The sequence below is a fragment of the Rissa tridactyla genome, chromosome 12 (assembly GCF_028500815.1).
Source record: "Rissa tridactyla isolate bRisTri1 chromosome 12, bRisTri1.patW.cur.20221130, whole genome shotgun sequence".
NCBI lineage: Eukaryota > Metazoa > Chordata > Aves > Charadriiformes > Laridae > Rissa > Rissa tridactyla.
The window spans coordinates 5,109,661-5,123,496 of record NC_071477.1 but is presented as its reverse complement, the minus strand read 5'-3'; the positions used below and the strand labels follow the sequence as shown (position 1 = coordinate 5,123,496).

At 66.2% G+C, this 13,836-nt stretch overlaps 2 protein-coding genes across 2 annotated transcripts; both read right to left on the bottom strand.

Annotated features, from left to right (window-relative positions):
* Positions 1-259: 259 nt before the first annotated feature.
* On the bottom strand, positions 260-4,117 carry SCRT2 (scratch family transcriptional repressor 2). Its single transcript, XM_054218721.1, has 2 exons — positions 3,994-4,117; positions 260-1,687 (listed from the first exon to the last, which is right to left on the bottom strand). Exons 1-2 carry the CDS (start codon positions 4,115-4,117, stop codon positions 981-983), a joined length of 831 nt encoding a protein of 276 aa, XP_054074696.1. The 3' UTR covers positions 260-980.
* Positions 4,118-8,523: 4,406 nt separating this feature from the next.
* Positions 8,524-10,963, bottom strand: SLC52A3 (solute carrier family 52 member 3). Its single transcript, XM_054218868.1, has 4 exons — positions 10,871-10,963; positions 9,382-10,452; positions 8,995-9,118; positions 8,524-8,859 (listed from the first exon to the last, which is right to left on the bottom strand). The coding sequence occupies exons 2-4, from the start codon at positions 10,407-10,409 to the stop codon at positions 8,647-8,649; spliced, it is 1,365 nt and encodes a 454-aa protein (XP_054074843.1). The 5' UTR covers positions 10,410-10,452; positions 10,871-10,963; the 3' UTR covers positions 8,524-8,646.
* Between the last annotated feature and the right edge of the window lie 2,873 nt (positions 10,964-13,836).

Genomic DNA, 13,836 nt, shown 5'->3' with positions numbered 1-13,836 from the left:
GCCTGGTCGTTTGCAGGGTGAAGGGGGCTGCACCTGCCCGGGGGGGGCTGTTCCCCAGCCCATCACCATGGCAGGGGCCAGTCACGCCCGGCAGAGCCCGGAGCTGGCGGGGGACGTGTCCCGCGGGTCTCTGCTGGGAGCCCCTCATTCTTCCCCTGACTCCGGGGCTGTGCAGCCGCAGTGCCAGGGTGAGCACCGTGCCATGAGGCCATGTCCCATGGGACCGTGCTGGGCAGGGGGGCATCAGGGTGCCCCAGGGCCTGGGCGGTGGGCTGCAGGGACCCCAGCCTCCAAGGGTGACTGACAGCCCTGCCCTCCCATCAGCCGCACCGTCCGTCAGTCCTGCTGAGCCATCAGTAGCACCAGCCCACGGTCCCATCAGTGTCAGGGTCAAGGTGAGGTTTTGCTCCTGGGGGGAGCAGAAAAGTGTCTTTTCTCTCCCGGGATCCCCCGGGAGGAGAAGCAGCAGCTCTAAATAAATAATAGTAATAAATTAAATAAATAGAGGTGAACATCACGAGGTGGGGGGGGAAAGTCTCTCCTGGGTCTGGAAGAGGTCCCCGGGTGAGTCCCCCGCAGAGAGACCTGCCTGGCTGCGGGGGGGCTCGGGGACCCGCGGGCAAGGAACCGGGTCCTGCTGTGGGTCCGGCTGGATCCAGCCCTTCCCAGGGAGCGCTGGGGCACCCTCCTCCCGGGTGGGGAGTGAGTCTGTGGGGATGTGTCCTCCAGCCACGGCGCAGCCACAAACCGGCTGGCTGCAGCTGCAGGAGAGCTGGCGCGGGGACCAGGACTGGGACGGGGACAGGGACAGGGATGGGGACAGGGAGGGCAATAGGGATGGGGATGGGAATGGGGACAGGCATGGCAATAGGGATGGGAATGGTGATGGGGACAGGGATGAGGATGGGAGTGAGGACATGGATGGCAACAGGGATGTGGACAGGGACCGAGGGGGGGATGCGCCACAGGGGGCTGGCGGGCTAGTTCCCTATTGCACAGCTGTGTTCGGAGCCCTTGAAGCAGGCGGACTCATAGTGCTTGTTGAGGTACGACTTGAGAGCGAAGGTCTTCTCGCACTGCTTGCACTTGTAGTGCTTGAAGGCGGAGTGGGTCTGCATGTGGGCACGCAGGTTGGAGCGGTCAGCGAAAGCTTTCCCGCAGTGGGAGCAGCCGAAGGGCTTCTCCCCGGTGTGCGACCGCATGTGGCCCTGCAGCAGCCAGGGACGGCTGAAGGCTTTGCCGCACACGTCGCACTTGTGCTTGAGGTTGTGGGTGAGGACGTGCATGGCCAGGGCGGGCATGGAGACGTAAGCCTTGCCGCAGGTGGGGCATTTCCTCGCCATCTTGCTGTCCAGGCTGCGGTGGGTCTGCTTGTGCCGGCTGAGGTTGGAGGAGGTGGCATAGGTCTTGCCACACTCGGGACAGGAGTGACGGTGGCTGCCACGGCGCTGGCTCTCGCTGCGCCGGCGTGACCGCCCGTCTGTGATGAAGAAGGCGTCCATGGAGTAGCTGTCCGTCACCGCCGCCTCCCCGTTGAAGTAGCGGGCAGAAAAGCTGGACTGGGGACTCTCGGGGTCACTGTACTCCTCGTGGCCGGGGGCGTAGGCTGGGTCCGGTGGCGGCGGTGGCAGACCCTGCTTCTTGTCGGTGTCGTAGCCACCGGGTGCCAGGCAGTGCTGGAGGTACCCTGCAGGGACGACACAGCAGGGTCACCATCCCTCCGGGCCAGCCCCACTGGGGACGGGGGAAAGCCACAAGCCAAAAATACCCACTGGGGGTGCAGAACCAGGGCTGTCCCCCCCACACCGATCCCTGTCCCCACTCAGCCCCGGGGTCTGCCCCTGAGCACTGGTGCTGCTGAGTCTGTACAGGGGCCGAGTCTGCCCCGGCTCCTGTCTGCATCTGCCAGCAGGATGGGTCTCATCCCGCAGGGCTGCCCTGGGTGGGAGCCGGGGATGGGGCTGTGGGACATCCAGCTGTGCCTGTCCGGGTGCCGCCTCACTGCCCTGGCTGCAGGCAGCCCCCGGGGGCCATTAGCCGCCAGACAGCTGTCGGTGCCGAGAGCCTCATTGTTCACCGGGGCAGGCGCTGGTAATGAGCTCTGCTCCATCCACCTCCTCGCCTCTCGAAACCTGGGGCAGACAGGGCGAGGGGAAGGGGCTGCCCCGGGTCTCCCTTCTCCAGCAAAAGGGCTGGGAAAGGCCCCCCCATCTTCCCCCCGTCCCCCGCAGGGGCTATTCCCCGGGCATGGGGCAGCACCTGGAGGCCAGCAGCACTGGGGCCCTGTGCTCCTGCCAAGGAGAGAGACCCACAGCCCCCCAGGCAGGGAGTGGGGCTCGGGTGCCACTGCAGTGGTGTCACCCCCGTGTGACATTGGTGCAGGTCTGCTCATGGCCTGGCTGCGGGTAAGGGACTCCTGACCCATGGCACAGTGGGCACCATGTGAGCATCCCCATCCCCCCGTGCTGACACACAAAGCTCACCACGGGAGGAGCAGCGCAGCCCTCTCCTTGCAAGGTCAGAGACCCTGTGGGACACGCTGCCACCCCAGGTCCCCCATACTGGTCCCAGTGGTCTCCTACCTCGTGCACGCTGACCCTTGCCAGCTGCTTCAGAGGATACGTCCCTGCTGTTGGTGACAGTGGGGGCTATCAGGGGCCCGGTGTCAGTGCATGGCCAGTGTGACCTGTGCATGCCAGTGGAGCAGCGTGGACACCCCACCCTAGCTGCAGCTGAGCATCCCCTAAATCCAGGGTGCCCCCCCTGCCCCATGGGACCCCCTGCCCAGGGGGAGCAGTTGCTGCTGTTTGTCCCGTGGAGGCTGGGGGTGACTGTGGTGGGGAGGGGGCTGTGTGGTGGGGGCAGAGCTCGGCCCCCCCCGTCCCCCCGCACTGTGCTGACAGCGCGGTCGCACGGGCTGTGCAGAAAGCGCTCTGCTCAGCAATTTCTCACGCTGCCTCCGAGCATGCAGCAAGGTTATTTCCAGGAGAGCAGCGTCGGCAGCTTCTGCCCAGCTGCAGCACATCCCTCCCCCACCAGCTCTTGGCTCTCAATGGCGGGGGGGGAAAGCAGAGGATCCCCCGGGCTTCGTACCCCTGCCCCAAGAAAAGAAAGCCCACCAAAGGCTGGGGAGCAGCGAGCAGTAGAAAAGGGGGGGACAAGCAATGCAGTGGTCGGGCAATCTTGGCTTGTGCGTGGCTGGATCAGGCCCATCCCTGCACCCAGCTCAGCCTCCCGGTCCCCGAGCAGCCAGGACTGGCCATCCCACAGCCCGGGACAGACCCCCCACCCAGTGCTTCCAACCCCCCTCTTCCCTGGCAGATCCTTGGGCTACCCCATCGGGGGTCTCTGCTGAGCCGGGTGACTCCCAGATTCCGCCCCAGTGTCCCCTGGCAGGACGGGGCTCCAGAGATCCCGGCCACCCCCCAGTCCAGCTCTTCCCACCTCTCCCAGCATTGAGGGGAGGGGGCTGCCCCCCCTACTCCCTGTGCCCCGGGCAGGCGACAGCCCTCGCCGCGCTCCCGGGGGAGGGGGGGGGCTCGGGGCACCGCTGCGAACAATGAAACCCGCAGGCACGGCGAGGCTCCCACTCCCCCCGCCGTCCCCCTGCCTGCCCCCGCAGCCCGGCTGCTTCGCCCTCCCCCCCCTCAAAACTTGTCGAGGGAAGGAGCCGGCCCCCCTGCAGCCCGGTCGTGGGGGGAGCGGGGCCGGGGCAGAGTGGACTGCCCACGGGGGCTGCCGCTGTCACGCAGGGGATGTTTCCCCAAGGACCAACTTCGGCAGGCTTCGGAGCAGGGGGACAAGGCGAGGAGGGATGACCCCCCCACCCGCTGCACCCTCCGCACGACGCCCGGCTGCGGGACCCCTGCCCCGCATCCCCCGTCGTCCCCCTCCCCCCGGTCTCCCCCGGTGCCCGGCCCGGGCGCACACAGACAATAGCGGCGGAGGGCGCCCCCCCTCCCCCGCCCCCGGAGCCCCCGGCCCCGCACTCACCATCGCCGGCGGCGGGGCCAGGCAGCGCGTAGGGGGGTTCCAGGGGGGCGTAGGGGGGCGCGGGGGCCCCGGTGGCCGGGAACGCCTCCGCCTTCAGCTTCTTCACCAGGAAGGAGCGGGGCATGGCGGGGCCGGGCCGGCGCCCTCAGCACTGGACAGCTCCGGTACCGGCACCGCCACCGGCCCCGGCACCGGCCCCCCCCCCCCCGCCCCGCCCCGCCCCGGCCCCGCGCTGCTCCCGGCGCTCCGGCCCCGGCTGTGCGGGCGGCGAGGAGCGGGGAGCCGAGTGCAAGGGGCGGGGAGGCAGGCAGGCAGCAGGGCGGCGAGGAGGAGGAGGAGGAGGAGGAGGTGGTGGAAGAAGGAGGGGAGGGGGGGGGAGGAGGAGGAGGAGGAGGAGGAGGAGGAGGGGGAGGAAGGCAGGCGGTTGCGGGGGGGGAGGGGGCCGCTCCACCCGGCCGCGCCCGGAGCCCCCCCCGGAGCCTCCCGAGCCGCCGGCAGCGCCGGGCGCCCCGGGCATCACGGCAGTGTGGGGTCCTCGGTCCCTCCCACCGTGTCCCCCCCCGCCCCCCCGGCCACGGACAATGGGGACATGCGGGGACGAGGGGGTGGGGGTGGGACACACTGTTGCCTCCCACCGCCTTTGTCTCCCTCCACCAGCCCCCAGGGCCTGCGAAGGATGGGGCTGAGGGGCGAGGGTCCCCTTCTCTGTCCCTGTTCCTGTCCCCATCCCTCGCCCCTGTGTCCCTGTCTCCATCCCTGTCCCTGTCCCTGTTTCTTGCCCCTTTCTCCTGTCCCTGTCTTTGCTCCCTGTTCCTATCCTTGTTCCCTCTCCCCATACCTGTCCCTTTTCCCTGTCTTCATCTCTGTCCCCTGTCCCTTCCCACTGACCCCTTTCCCTTGTCCCTTCCCCAGTCCCTTGTTCTCTGTCTCCATCTCTGCCCCTCTTCCCTGCCGTCATCCCTGTCCCACCTCTGTCCTGTCCCCATTCCTGCCCACTGTCCCTTCCTGCCCGCCCCCCCCCCGCTTCCTCTTCCTTGTCTCTTTTCCCACCTTCTCCCTTTTTCCCATGTCCCTGTCCCCATCCCTGTCCCCAGGGGAGCTCTGTGACCTTCGCAGCCCACAACAATAGCTGGGCTCGTGGCGGTGCATTGTTCCCTCCTGGAGGCCCCACTCCCCCGCCTCCCATCGCCGGCGCTCTGCTGCTGCCCTCCTTGGAGCAGGATGAGGCCCTGGTCCTGTAGGCAGGCAGTGGCCACGGGGCTGGCTCTCCAGGGGGCTGTGCTGGCCAGGGGCTGGTGGGTGACACCAGGACTTGGCTGGCAGCGGGCCCTGCTCTCCCAGAGCCCTGTGCTATGCCAAGAGTGTTGCAGCACTTAAATAAGGACAGTCCCTCATCTGTCACTGCAGGCAGAGGGCTGTCACAACCGGCACAGGGCAGCCCTGGGCATCCCTGGTCTCGGGAGGCACCAGCCCCTTTGGCCGGGCATGTGGCATTGGGCCTGGGGGTCAAATACAGCACCCCTGCAACCAGCACCCTGGGCCTGCCTGCTCACAGCGATGTCTGCTTCTTCAGTCGTGCGCGGAGCCAGGGCTGGGGCCATCCCTGCATCGCATCAGGCCAGCGTGCCCTGACTCACTGCTTTATGTGGTACCCCATAGCCCAGGGCATCCCACAGCCCAGGACATCCCACAGCCCGCAGCACCCCACATCCCACAGCCCAGGACATCCCACAGCCCACAGCATCCCACAGCCCACAGCCTAGGATATTCCACATCCCACAGAATCCCACATCCCAAGAATCCCACAGTGCAGGACATCCCACAGCCCACAACATCCCACAGAATCCCACACCCCACATCGCACAGCATCCCACATCGCACAGCATCCCACACCCCACAGCAACCCATAGTCTAGGGCATCCCACATCCCACGTCATCCCACAGCATCCCAGACCCCAGGGCATCCCACAGCCCACAGTATCCCACAGCCCTGAGTACCCCATAGCTCCCAGTATCCCACATCCCACAGCATCTGACATCCCACAGCATCCCACAACACACAGTATCCCACATCCCATGGCATCCCACATCCCACAGCACCCCAGACCCCAGGACATCCCACAGCCCACAGTATCCCACAGCCCTGAGTACCGCATAACTCACAGCATCCAACATCCCACAGCACCCCGCAGCACACCGCATCCCACCTCCCACAGCATCCCCCATCCCACAGCATCCTAGACCCCAGGGCATCCCACATCCCATGGCATCCCACAGCCCATGGCACCCCACAGCCCACCCCCCCACCCCTCCAGGCCCGCTCCCGGGGCTGGGGGTCCCGGGGCTGCTCCCCACGTGGGCTGGGGTCTCTCCTCCCCTCTCCTGCAGCCCTTGGCTGGGGCTCCCAAGCAGCGACACGAGTCCCATCTGGCCCCGCAGCGCGGCCCTGACGTCAGGGCTTTGCCAAGTTCAAGGTCACCTCTCCCGGAGGGCCGCGGCCCCGGGAGACAGGGAGGGGGGAACGTCGCCTGCCGGGCTGCTCCCAGCGTGTGTCCCCCACTCCGACCCCACGCACTGGACTCCCGGCCTCCGCTCCCTGATTTATTTATCCGCGCGTGTGCTGTTTCTCTCCTTGAAGGCACGTTTGCAGAAACGGGCGATTACTTACGCCCTAGTTGGGCCGGGCCTGCCTGCCTGCCTGCCTGCCTGCCTGCCCGCTGCCCGGGGATTTTGTCTCTCTCCAGGCTGTGGTGTAATAAGGGAGGTAATTAAGTGTAAAAGACAGGGGGAGGGAGGGCTGGGAGAGGGGGGATAGGAACCCGGCCCCTTTCAGAGGCAGGGGACTGAGATAATGTATGTTAATAACCTGCAATCAGTCCTGCCGAGCTGTGCTAATATTGCTGACTGCAGCGGCTGGGCACCACCCCCCCACCCCCCCCCCCGCCTTCCAAAACCTGCCCCCGCCGCGGTGGGGAGGGAGGGGAGCGCCAGAAGAAAGGCTCAGCCTTTCTACTCCGCTGCGGCCGGGCGAAGGCTGAATTCGTGCCTTCCTGAGCAGCTGTATGGAAATAATTCCCATTGGAAGTGATTGTTTGCCCGGCGAGAGGGAGGGGGCGGCGGGTCTCTGGTGAGCGAGGGTCTCTGGGGGCTTCCAAGGGCACGAGCATCCTCTCGGGGTGCAGGGCGAGAGGGGCTGTGTCCCCGCTTCAGCTCCCCGAATCCCGGCAAGGGCCATGGGACACATCCTGCTCCTGGGACGAGACAAGCTGCCCCGCGGTGCCCCCACATCTCCCACTGGTCCTCAGCAACCCCCTCCTGCCCCTTGTGTCCCCCCCCAGGGCCCAATGGTGGACATGTGCTGCTGTGGGGCCAGCCAGGAGCTGCCGGGGGGCGATGCCCGGTGGTGTTGGGGGGCAAAGCCCACTGCCCTCACTCCTGCCCTCTCTGCTGCCGCGGGACCCCCATCAGTGCCGCCGGCTCGGGGGGGCTGCCGGCCATTAGCTATTCCAGCCGCGTCCTTCCCGGAGGCAGCCGGGCCGCAGCCGTAGCCCCGAAGTGGCTCCAATCCGTGGCTTTGAGGCACGCCAGGCGCGGGGCTGGCGCTGCCGCCGGCTCGGGGAGCAGATTGCCAGACAAAGGGCCGGGGACAAAGGCCCGGCTGCCTCGTGCCCCAGGGAAGGGGCGCAGGCGCGTGCAGGGCGTGGGTTCCTGGGGGCTGCGGCTGCCCCCCAACCCCCTGTCCCCACCATGCCCCAGTCCCCACCTGGCCCCCACCCTGGCTGGCATGGCCAAGGTGCAGTTGGGTACCAAGTGGCACAGCCCTGGCACCAGTCCCATGCCACCCCCGCAAACCAGCGCTGTGCCCAGCACCGCTCGGGGTGTGGGGCTGTGCTGTGGCCCCTCTCTGGCTCTGCACCCCCAGTGCTGCCTGTCTTGGGGTGCAGCAGGACTGGGATGGGCTGCAGGGGGGCACAGGGCTATGGGGAGGAAGCAGAAAGAATGCATGGGGCCACTGCAGGGGATGGCAAATGCCAGGCAGGTCCCCCCAGTACCACCGTGCCTCAGTTTCCCCATCTGCTACTGGGGCCCTTGTGAAAGCCCCCTGTCCGTGTCCCCCCCCGTGGTCCCTCTCCCTGTGGCCAGGGCACGGCAGGCTCCGGCACAGCCCTGCCTGAGCAACCTTTGTCCCCACTCCCTGCAGCTGGCTGCAAACCCACCGTCCGGGGGGCAGCTGCCGGGAACACCGCCGGTGCTGTTGGGCACATCCGTGGGGTCCTGGAGGGGGTCTTGGGGCATGATGCCAAGTGGCGCCAGACCCCCCAGGGAAACAGGACGGGACGTGGCCCCAGCCGAGCAGTACCCAGGCGGGGGGCACCGGCGCAGGCAGCCCCTCCCTGGAGGTGGAAGCGCAGGCAGCAGGAAGCCGAGGGCTGAGCAAAGACTTTCTATTCCTTTGAACACAACAGGGACGCTCCGTGCCCGCGCTGGGGACAAAGCCATGGAGCTGCACCTGCCCAGGGACCTGGCAGAGCCCAGTGGGGAGACGTGCCTGCAGCCGCCCCGGTCCCAGTGCTGCTTCCCAGCCCCCCCAGCTCTCACTGGTTTTGGGGGTGCGTGCTGGCAAGAGGGTCTGTCCAGGGGTACCTGTCCCCCTCATGCTGGGCACTGAAGGCTGCAGTAGTCGGCGGATTTGAAGAACCCGTAGATGTTGACAAGGGGGAACATGATCAGGGCTCCGAGGAGGGAGCCCAGCTGCTCCACCACCCCGTACAACACCAGCGCGCTGTGGCTGCGGCCCCGCAGGATCACCCCGGCCATCACCTTCACGTAGGAGAGCGTCCCGGTGAAGAGCACCCAGGAGAGGACCTGGTGGCACAGGGTGGGAGAGCGGTCAGCAGGGTTTGGGGGTTCCCCACCGTGGGGACAGGGGACATTATGTCAAGGATGGAGCCAGGGGTGGCCCTGGAGACCTCCCCAGGGAAGAGGGACCCCATGACTTACAATGGTGGCATCGCCCCACTCGGACTGCTGGAGGAGCGGGCAGGGGCTCATCACCGCGATGGCCATGTTGTAGGCACCAAAGCCTGTCCCCACTATGGTGAGGATGCCCAGGAGGGTCAGGGACCTGCAAGGGACATGCAAGTGACACCAGAGAATGCTGCTAGCCCAGCCGCGGCATGCAGCACAGACCTGTGACACAGGCTGATGGGCTCTGTGCTGACCCCATCCTCCTTTCCTGGGGTGTTCTGCTGCCAGGGCACTGGCACCCTGCGGCCCCTCTCTCACCCGGTGCCTTCTACCCCCACCCAATTGCAAAGCAGGGACCGTTCCTGGAACAGAAGTCCCCGGGGCACACCCCGCCACAGCCCCCAGCGCCCCGCTACCCACCTGTTGGGCAGGACCATGGCCACGATGCAGGCGAGGGGGTTGGCCATGGAGCTGAGCGTGGCCGCGAGGTGGTAGGCGGTGTTGCCATAGGGCAGACAGGAGTAGGACTGCACAGATGGCAGGACCCCATTAGTCAGAGCGCTCACCCAAGTGATGAGGAAGTAGATGAAGATGAGCTTGGCCAGGGGGTAGGAGACCTTCTTCGGCAGGATATCCCCAGGCTCCTTAGCATCCTTTGGGCATGGGCATCCTCTGCTCAGCCGCGAGCCAGCTCCCTCATCAGGGAGCTGGTCAAATGAGCTTAACACGATGCTGCTGGGAAACAGCTGCCGCTGGGAAAGCTCCCACACCTTGGGCTTCCTGGCGAGGAAGAAGAAGGACAGCAAGCAGGCCAGCATCATCAGAGTCATGAGGAGGAAAAAGACTAGGGTGGAGAAGTTGGCTGGGAGGTAACGTGTCTCCAGCTGGTAGATGGTGGTCTCCACAGTCTCATTGCCAGTGGTGATGTTGACGATGTGGGAGACGTTGAAGCAGCTGGAGATGCCAGAGCCCTGGCCCAGGGTGATGAGAGCGGGGATCAGCCCACTGAGCCCTTCGCCTATGAAGAAGGTGGTCAGGTACTGGGGCTGCAGCTGCATCATGAAGGGCAGGAAGGTGACGGAGGAGGTGCAGTCCACCAGGGCCAGGAAGAAGGTGAGGACCAGGAAGGCAGTGCTGTGAGACCTCCCGGCGATGTGGGACGTGTGGCTCCAAAGGAAAGCCAGGAGCCCGCAGGCCACGACACCGATGGACACGACCACGTAGATAACAGCCACCTCCTTCAGCAAGCCGGGCCGAAAGTGGTGCATGAGGGTGACGAAGAGCGGCCCCACGTTGGCCATCTGGATGATGATGGTGATGTAGGAGGGCAGGTCCCACTGCTCCGGCAGCACCGTCACCAGCAGCGGCAGCTCGACCCACAGCCCGTTGATGGCCACCCAGGAGCCCATGCCGAAGGTGCAGGCGAGGAGATGGGTGAGCAGCGCCATGGCTCAGGCTGCAGTGCCTGGGCCCGGCGGCAACTCCGCTGCGCTGTGGGGAGAGGCTTCGATTAGCGGCGGGGTGGGACCTGACCCCCTCGAACCCCGACTCCGGTGTCCCGTGACTGCCGCCTGCGTTCCCCCTCTTGAAGGCAGGTGGGCAGGCGGAGCGGCTCCTCTCCCACACGTCACAGCAGTGCGGGACTCGCGCAGCAGCATGTCTTCCCCACGGCCCAGCCCAGCCCGGCCCCTCCTTTGCCCCCTGCTCCCCACGGGCAATAACGCTGTGCCCTCCTTGCACTGGGTGCGGGACCTGCTCGTCTCCACCTGGGCCCTGTCCCCGCAGGGCCGGGGCTCGGCGGCTCCAGGCACGGAGCCGGGACGGGACCCGGCAGGTCATTGAACCTGCCCCAGCCCCACGGCACGGCCTGGCACGGCGCAGCCAGGCACGGGGTGAAGATGGCTCTCACCTGGGGGCTGACAGGCTTGGGCAGCTGCTCTGCTGGGAATGCAGGCCCCGGACCCCCCGCCACGTCCGCAAGACAGGGCAAAGCAGCTCCCCGTTTCCTCCCCCGGGTCCAGTGCGATCCCAGCAGGCTCCGGTGGCCACTGGGAGAAGGGCCCCAGCAGCCCCACCTGCAAACGAGCCTCGGCTCGTACCAGCGAGATGAGTCAGCTGGGATCCGGCCACATCCCCTGCCCACCCCGGGCACCTGCTCCCTTCCCGCTCCTGGGAAGGAGGACCCCCACGGCCCGTATCCCCGCATCCCCGTGTCCCCGCAGAGACCGGCTCCGGCCCTCTGCCGCAGCATGGAGCCCGGCGGAGGAAACCCACGTCTCCCGGGGCTGAGCCTGGCGGGTGCAACAACCCACCCATGGCTCCGGCCCCGTGGGGAGGCGTTGGGCACTCCGGTAGGGAGCAGGAGCCAGGAAGGAAGTGGGCTCCCGGTCTGACCGGTTCCTCGGCAATCTCCCAAGGGGGAACTCACTGCGCTTTGGGGAACCGGCAGCAGCACGCGGGCGGGAGCGAGTCCTGGCTGCCCGGGCAGTGACGTGAGGCAGGCACGTCACCACCTCCGGATGCAGATGGGAGACGGCCTGGCCCTGCTCTGCTCCGGGTCCTGGTCCCAGCTGGCAGAGTCCCCGGGTCGGGGGGTGGCCGGGGGGGGACCCTGCGCCCTCCTGCCACGTGCTCAGCAGTGGGGTCCAAGGCTGCGTTTCAGGGCTCCTGTCCTGGGTGGGCGGGTCCCAGCAGGTCCCGGGGGGGACACATGAGCTGCAGGGATGGTTGGCTGCCGGCACAGGGTATGATGAGATAAAAGCGATAAGAAAGCATAGCGAAAAGCTTTGAAGTCCTTGGAGGGATGAGCCGGGTGGGGGGGGAGGGTGTGTGTCTCACTCCCGAGGGGACCCTTGTGGCCAGAGGGACAAGTGCTTGGGGGTCAGAGGGACCAGCTCCGGTCCCAGCTGTCCCCCCCTCTCACAGGGCAGGTTGAGGGCTGGGGTCAGCTAGGGCACGGGGGCATGGCCAGAGGGGGCAGAGGCTCAGGACCACCCCCCACTTGTGCTTCCCCTCCCAGTGGGTCCCCGGTTTTCGCCAGCGCAGACCCCATCCCCGGGTGGGTGCAGGACCGGCCGTGGGGTCCCGCTCCCCTCTCCCTGCCACCGAGCCCAGCTCATCCCGTGCAGCCTGACCCTGGGCGCCGGGTGAGGTCCTTCAGCTCCACACTCTGTGTCAGTGGCCAAAGTCCAACTGTGCCATCTCCAGTTTCCGACCCCCTCCTGTCCTATCCCTGCCAGCCCGGGGACAGCCCGGTCCCTGCCCTACCCCAGGGGCCACCGCTGCCCTTCGTCCCCGCTTACCGCTGGCGCCAGGGACAGCCCCATGCCTGCTGCCTGCACGGCGGAGGCACGGGGTGCTGGCCGCAATCTCACCGCTATCCCGGTGCACCCCGGCTTGGCTGGATGCCGGGGATTATTCTTAGCAGTGTCCTGTGCTTTGCACTTGTCCCCTGATGCAGCTGAACTGCATCCCACCTATTTCAGGCTGCTGCTTGCAGATGTGAATGTCACACGGTGACAGTGCCTGTCCCCACCGGGGAATCTCTGCAGGGTCACGGTCTGGGACAGGGACCTCAGGGGCCCCTGACCGTGGTGGCTGTCCCACCTTGGGTGCACTGCCCGGGAACCTCTGACGCCCAAGTGAGACGGGACTGGGCGATCAGCCAAGCCATGAGCCAGCGCATGAGCCCCTTGCACTGGCTGGGAGGTGACGCGGGTGGGGGGACAGAGGCCAGGTCACCCCCAGCAGCACACTCCGCCACACCCCCGTCCCGTCCCAGCACCCACCGCCCCAGGAAACCTCACAGCGGCTCTTCCCACAGCACCCAGAGGGTGTCGCTGGGAGAGCAAGCTGCGGCTCTGCAAAACCTGGGGCTGCCTTCTCCAGTGGCCTGCCTGCCTGCCCTGCCTGCCCTGCCTGCCTGTGTCCCACACCTCCGGGGGCTACAGCCAGCCCCTGCACCTTGCCCCCACGGGGTTGCAGCGGAGACTATCACAAAATCACAGAATATCAGAGTTGGAAGGGACCTTAAAGATCATCTAGTTCCAACCCCCTGGCCATGGGCAGGGACACCTCCCATCAGACATCCCAATCCTGGAATGAGGGAGAGAATGGGAAGAGTAAAAGGGAGAAAACTGGTGGGTTGAGATAAAGACAGTTTCATAGGGAAAGCAAAAGCTGTCTGCGTGAGCAGAGCAAAACTGGGCATTCCTTCAGTGCTGCCCATGCCAGGCAGGAATTGTGCCATCCCTAGGGCAGCAGGGCTCCACCACGTGTAACGGTGACTCGGGAAGGCAAATGCCACCACTCTGAATGTTCCCCCTTCCTTCTTCTTCCCCAGCCTTTATCGCTGAGCAGGACGCCCTATGGATGGGATATCCCTTGGTCAGTGGGGTCCCATTCATGTCCCCTCCTATCTCCTTGTGCCCCCTCAGCCCACTCACTGGGGGACGGTGGTGTGAGGAGCAGAAAAGGCCTTGACACTGTGTAAGCACTACTCGGTGATAACTAAAACATCCCTGGGTTACCAACACTGTTTTCAGCACAAATCCACAAATCCCATACCAGTTCCTATGGAGAAAATTGACTCTATCCCAGCTCAAACCAGTACAGGTACTCAAGGGTACCTGGGAGGCGGGGAGCAGGTCCAAGAGGCTGGGAGAAACCAGTTGTGGGGGGCTTGGGCTGGCTCTGGGGCAGCTGAGGTCCTTGTGGGTCTATGGGGTTGGGGACAGGGAGAGGATGGGGAGGAGATGGCGATTTCCCTGTGTTTAATTTGGCAGCACAAAGGAGCAGCGCAGCCGGCGGTGAGACCCTTCCCAAGCACGAATGGCTGCGGTGCAGGGGATCCCGAGGGGGTGCTGGGTGCGGGAC